The sequence below is a fragment of the Tupaia chinensis genome, unplaced genomic scaffold (genome assembly GCF_000334495.1).
Source record: "Tupaia chinensis unplaced genomic scaffold, TupChi_1.0 Scaffold140061_1, whole genome shotgun sequence".
Classification (NCBI taxonomy): Eukaryota; Metazoa; Chordata; class Mammalia; order Scandentia; family Tupaiidae; genus Tupaia; species Tupaia belangeri.
In genome coordinates, this window is record NW_006199940.1 from 193678 (window position 1) to 200051 (window position 6374).

At 67.1% G+C, this 6374-nt stretch overlaps 1 protein-coding gene across 1 annotated transcript in view; it reads right to left on the minus strand.

The window, feature by feature from the left end:
• Positions 1-6374, minus strand: part of DGAT1 (diacylglycerol O-acyltransferase 1) — a gene marked incomplete at its 5' end in the record, with an annotated part of 8099 nt that extends 1725 nt beyond the window's left edge. The window contains 7 exon segments of the mRNA XM_014593262.1: positions 2-90; positions 161-266; positions 412-464; positions 546-631; positions 747-787; positions 2600-2687; positions 6285-6374. Coding sequence (XP_014448748.1) covers positions 2-90; positions 161-266; positions 412-464; positions 546-631; positions 747-787; positions 2600-2687; positions 6285-6374 — 553 coding nt within the window.

Sequence of the window (6374 nt, forward strand, 5' to 3'; positions counted from 1 at the left end):
CCTCGCCGCGGCACCACAGGTTGACGTCGCGGTAGGAGTAGAGCTTGAGGAACAGGATGGTGTGCACCAGCAGGGCCAGCACGGAGCCCACTGCGGGAGACAGGGGCTCAGCCGGCCGCGGGACGCGGCGGGCGGGGCCGCGGGCAGGGACGGGGCGCACCTGGAGTGATGGACTCCACCAGGAAGGCCACGGCCGCCGGGAAGCAGAGGATGGTGACCAGGTTGGCCGCGTGCAGCAGCAGGCCCGCGCGCTCCGTCAGGGCGCCCTGGTGGGGAGGGTCACTGAACCCGGCGCTCCGCCCCGGGCTCCAGGAAAGCGGCCAGGCCTGCAGGGGCTCCTCCCTGGGCCGGAGGACAGCGGCCTCGGGGCAGCCCTAGGGCTGTGGCAGGGAGGGGCGGGGCGCTGCTTACCACCGCCAGGCGCTTCTCCACCTGGAACGCAGCCACCGCAAAGACGTTGGCCGCTGAGGGCAAAGCACCACAGGCAGGTTGAGTGCCAGGCCAGCCGGAGCCCCGCCCGAGGTCCTCCCGGGAGCCCAGCTCACCTAGCACTAGGCACAGGGCCGGCCAGCTGTAGGGGTCCTTCAGGAACAGCGACACCACCTGGATGGGGTCCACCAGGATGCCGTACCTGGGGCGGGGGCGGGGCCAGAGCGCCGGTGGGGCGGGGCCGGGGCGCCAGCTGACCTGGGGCGGGGCCGGGGCGCCGGCGGGGCGGGGCCGGACCTGGGGAATTTCCTACTCACTTGATGAGGTTCTCTAAAAATAACCGCGCATTGCTTAATATCTGCAAGAGAAGGACGAGAGGGCAGAGCCCGTTAGTCCTAGCCACCGGGCACCCTCAGTCCAGCACCGAGGACATCTCTGGAAGTAGGAGCCCTCGGTCAGGGAGGCAGCCAGCCTGTCTCGCAGACTCAGCCCTGTCTGGCCCCTACACCAAGCTCCGACTCTGCCCACCTCCCCACCCTGAGTACTGGCCGAAAGGCCTGCTCGAGGAAACCACCCCCCGGGGCATAATCCCTCCCACTTGGCAGAGCATGGCCCCTGATGCTCTTGTCCACCACGTAGTGACAGCCCCCAGCCCACAGCTGCCCACAGCTGAGCCCCATGCGGGCAGTCTGGCCCAGGAACAGCCCTACCAGCCAGTCAGTCCCTGCAGTGCCCAGCCATGTGGCAAGCAGCTTCAGCAGGGGAGCGCGGCCTCGAGGAGACCAGGCCAAAGTCATGAGGGGCTGTGGTGAGTGGCTTGGGATGCTCGGCCCAAAAGCAGCTTCCAAAGACTTAGTCCCCATTAAACAGTCTCCTGAAGCCCCCTGCATCCTCCAGGCACAGCTGGCTTCCTGTAACTCGGCCCCTATGCCACAGACCCGGCTGACTACCCTGCAGGCCCTGAACAGGGTGGTGACATGCTAAGGAGATGCCACAATGGCAGGGGACACTAGTGGGGACCCTCGCCCGGGCAGTCATGGAAGGCTACATGGGAGAGGCAGCTGGCTCGGACACATGTGGCCCTACACCATCACCCAGCCTTGGGGCCTCTCCCAAGAACCCAGAGCAGGTAGGAGTGGGGCAGACCATGGACGACTGTTCAGGCCCAGGCCAGAGGATTCCACCTGAGCCAGAAGGGTCTCCTCCAGGGCAGGGTGGGGGCCAGATCAGACAGGACTGCCACAGATGTCCCTGCACAGTGACTTCACAGACCCAGGCCAGGCCAGGGAAGGAACACGAGCTCCCAGAGGCCAGCTGGCTTGGGCCCACTGCTCCCTCACCTGGTCAACTTCTCACCCAGCAGGCCTTGTGCCCCCACAGGCTAAGGATGCTGGGAGACCAGGAACCTCGTGGGGCCACAGGTGGGGGAGTGGCCCCCCCAAGTGGGCAGCCACAGGAGCCACGCCCAGAGCAGAGGCAGACACTCAGGCTGCAGGCCGAGGACTTGGGTGGCAGAGGCCACACCCAAGCAGGCCCTTGTCCCGACTGGCCCTGAAGGTTGCCCTGTGAGCCTTGGACTGCAGCTGCTTCTGGAGCAGGGCTGCCGGCCCAATCCACAAAACACCAGAGCCAGCCCCTGGCAAGGACAGCAGGAGCAGCCAGAAACCAGTGCTCCAGTTCATGCTCCCCCAGCTCCGCACCATCAGGAAGCAGCCCAGAGGCAGCAGGCCCAGGACATGGCCTGGGGTCCCAGCCAGCCACCTCCCTGGGGGCTCCTGGACCGGCCTGGGACGCATCAGGAGGCCTGGAAAGCCGTGGCTGGCCTGCCAGGGGCTCTGCACTGAGGCAGCACAGCCTAAGATGCCAAGGCCTCTCAGAGACCCTGCCTTGTACCCATGGCCCCTCACGCCAGCCCGGCAGAGCCCAGGGCACCATGTGCCTTTGGTGAAGCCAGCTTCCCAGAGTCCACTGCCGGGTGCTGGGCTCTTCTGAGACCCAGCAGGACAGACGGCAGGGGCCACTGCAGGGGCCACTGCACTGCCTCCCCGCACCACCCAGGGCTGGAGCCCACACAAGGCAGTCCTCTCAGGGCTGCTGCAGGGAGCAACACGCTCCCAGGCCCTGTGTCGTGGGCAGCAGACTGCCACCTGCTGCTGGCTCGGCCACTCACCAGCATCACCACACACCAGTTCAGGATGCCTCGGTAGTTGCTGAAGCCACTGTCAGAGCTGAACAGAGAGTCCTGCAGGCGATGGCACCTGGCAGAGCAGGGGACAGCACCCTGTGAGGGGGCCCAGCCTCCATCGGCCAGCAGCCGGGGCCACACTCCCACCCCAACCTTCGGTCCTGCCCACACAGCCCACTCCCAGATAAGAGGGCTCAGGCCACATGGTGTCAGTGACAGTGATGGCACAGCCTGCAGCAGGCGGGGCTCAGCACTGCGGGGGCCAGCCCCTCCAGGCAGCCCGGCAAAGCACGCTGCAGCAGGAGGAAGCTCGGCCTGGCTTGCTGGGCCGAGGCCCACCCACCCTCCCCAGGCCTCCAGCTGCCACCGCACTAGCTGGCAGTGCCACTGGGCCATGGGACAACCCAAGTGCGGGGACAGAGGGTGGTATCGAGTGCGCCCTGCTCAGGCAGGCCCAGCGGGCACCGAGGCCAGGCCCAGGGCCACCCGTTGCTGGCCTGATATGCACCTTTCTGGGGGCAGGGACCTGCACTACATGGTCATGGGGCCTTCCCCTGTCCCAGTCTGAGCACGGGGCAAGCACTGTCCCTGCCTGCACTGAAGGCAGAGAGGAGCCCGCCGGGGAGGCACCCAATGCAGGGGCTGGCAGAAGCCGGCACCCACCTGGAGAGCCCCACCTGTAGCCAGGCTGGGGCACAGCACACGCTGCCTGGTTCTCAGGAAGGGGGTTCCTGGCCCAGCAGACGGGCGCCGTGTGGCTAGGCCCGGCCCGGAGCAGGCTAGAAGCCAGTGCCCCAGTTCACTCTCCCCCAGCTCCGCGCCATCCGGAAGCCCCTCACAGAATTAGGCAAGGCCTCGGTTTTGTAAGAGGCCAAGGCCTCCCTTTCCCCCACATACGCCTCAGGGCACCTAGGCAGGCACCGCATGCCCTCCCGGGCTGGCCTGGCCTCAGTGCCCACAGCAGGCAGGCTGTGGTTGGGGTCAGCAGTCAGGCGGCCCCACCCAGGAGCCAATGCCAACAGGACTGACCTCTGCCCGCAGGTCAAGGTCTCCTGGTCTGCACTGACCCTGGCACCCCCAGGCTGGGGGAGGGTGCTCCCCTCCACTGGCACCTCAGGCTGCAGAGCCAGCACAGGCGCTCCAGCCTGGCCCAGCCCCACCCACTCCCAGCCTCCAACACAGGCTCCCTGCGGTGAGGCCCTGGTCTCTCCCCGCCAGTCCAGTCCGCCCTTCCAACTGTGCTGCCCTGGTGCCCCTCCCAGTCCTCCTCCTGGAAACTGAGTGTGAGTTCCCCAGGGCCCAACTCCAGGAGGCCCCACTCCCCAGGAATGACAGCCCTCCTGGATGCCTGCAGCCCTGTCTCCCCCAGAACCAGCCCCAAGCGTCCCAGCCGCTGCCTCCTAGCAGGACCTAACTGCTGTCCTCTGGCCCCATGACCGACCCCACTGGGTGAGCCTGCCCCTGGCCGAGTGTAGTCACTCTGGCTTCATCCCAGGCGGGAACAGCAATGGCAAAAGGGAGAACTCCCCAAAGCTGAGACCAGTGGCATCACGGCTCATCCAGGTCCCTCCTATTGGGCTCCCAAAGCCTCACTCCTCCATGCCTCATCCCTGCACAGGCCTCTTGACCAGCCCCAATGCACAGCATTCCCAGAGGCCACAGGCCCTAACCTAGGGGAGGAAGCCCCGTCCGCCCGTGCCTGCAGAAGCCTGGCTTGCCAGGGCGGCCAGCGGCAAATGGGCTAGAGGGCAGGGTGGCGGGGAGGCAGGACGGCCAGTGCCCAGTGCTGCCACGCTCTCACCTACTGAAGGCCTGCCTGTGCCCCTGCGCCTTCCAGCTGCCCTGTGACCATTCCCCAGGCCAAGAAAACCGCAGCCCCCAACCCCTGCAGGCCCCAGGCTCACCAGCCAGGAGGACTTGAGACTCAGTCCCACACGGCACCGAGAACTGAGCTCAAGCCAGTGCCCAGGTGTACGATGAGGCCTGCCCAGAGGCCACCTGACTTAGCCTGGGCCCGGGGCCCATGCAGGCTGGCTCCAGGGCCAGGCAGAGTGAGAGCCAGGAGGGTCCTCAGGGGAAGTCAGGGATGTGAAATGGGGGGGGCAGTCTCCCCACTCCCCTCAGAAAGTGGGTGTCCCAGGGACAAACGCCCTGGGAGAACCCATAGACACTCAAGGGTGTCCATGAGCCACGGGCCGGCAGCAGAGAGCCGAGAGGGGCGAGTCACAGGCGGAGCAGGCCAGGCGCCCTCTGCTCCCAGCCTCCTTGCCTCACCGCGCCAATGAAGGATGAGCTCGCACCAGAGCCTGACTCACCGGCCAGCCCCAGGTGAGAGGAAGTGTCGGGGAGGAGGCCTGGGACTGCAGGGGAAGCGAGGACGGACAGAGGCAGGTGAGGGGTGAACAGGGGCCGAGCTGCAGGCCACGGCCAGGAGGCCTGGCCGCCAAGAGCCCGACCCGTGGGCCCAAGCCCTGCTGCGCCCGGGGCTTTAGGGAAAAGCACACAGCCCACTGTCTAGAGCCCTGCGATGGCCTGTGTCCCTGTCCCCTACGGCGGGGCAGGCACTGGGCCGGACAGGGAAGAGAGACCTGCTGGCCGGTGCAAGCAGCAGACTGCGGGCAGCGGCCACACGGCCATCTGCGAGCTCCCACACCCTTGTCTCCAGGAGAGAAAGGGAACAGGGCAGGTGACAGCAGACCCCGCGAGTGGCCCCTGGGAGCAAGTGCCCCTCAGAAGGGCACCCTCCTCCCCCACGGTGACTGAGGCCTCCTCAGCTGCCGACCTTTGTCCACACTGCTCCACGCCTGCCTCTCACTGGGTTATCTTATCGCCCAGGTGAACCGCCAGTACCCGAGGACACCAACAGTGCCTGCACCCTGCTGCCTTCCCGGCACCCCGAGCCGAGCCGCAGAGAGCAAACCCTGCCCTCACCGCTCTCTGAGCCCCAGCCCCAGAGGGCCTAGGCGGAGTGAAGCCAGAAAGGGGCCAGAAAGGGGCCAGGAGTGGCAGTGTCCGACGGAGGCCAGCTAGAGGAGGGGGCAGCGCCCAGGCAGCGCAGCTCTCACTCCAGGGCAGCCCCTCATGGTGTCCACCTCACCCCTTCCTGCACCCACGTAGAGAAGGCCACAGGACCGGCGCTCTGCCCCTTCCCAGGAGCGGCAACCACGCAGACCTGGGGAGGCCTGCAGGGACAGGCAGCCCCTCACTGCCCCTTGCCCTGTCCCTGGACTCAGCTCCTGCTCTCCCTTCCTAAGTCTTCCTCTGGGAGCACTCCCTGTCCCAAGGCACCCCTAGCTCTCAGAAGGGCCAGTGTCTCAAAGGCCAGATCCCTCCTTCCTCCTCCCAGGACACTGCAGCGCGAGCCAGGACGCACGGCGGAGACTGCAGACCCACCTGAGGATGCGCCGACCTGGGAAGGTCTGGGAGCGGGGCTGCCGCTGATGCCCTCTGCCTGGGCCCCACCCGGTGACCTTGGCGGATGACCCTACCCCACAGCCTCAGTTTCCCCATGGGGCTCAAGGACACCTGCTTCACTTAGTCTGGGGCCCAAGTTTTCGGACTCGGAGCCCGCAGCCGCTGTCAGGGCAGCAGGGAGAGTCGCCAGTGCGGGTGCCGGTCCGGGTCCGGGTGCGGGTCGGGGTTAAGGCTCAAGGCACGGGCGCTCCGCTACCTCAGCTCCCAGTGGCTGCTCCCCACGTTGGCGTCTCCATCCTTGTCCCGGACCGGGGCCGGCGCGTCCCCTGCAGCGCCCACGTCGGAG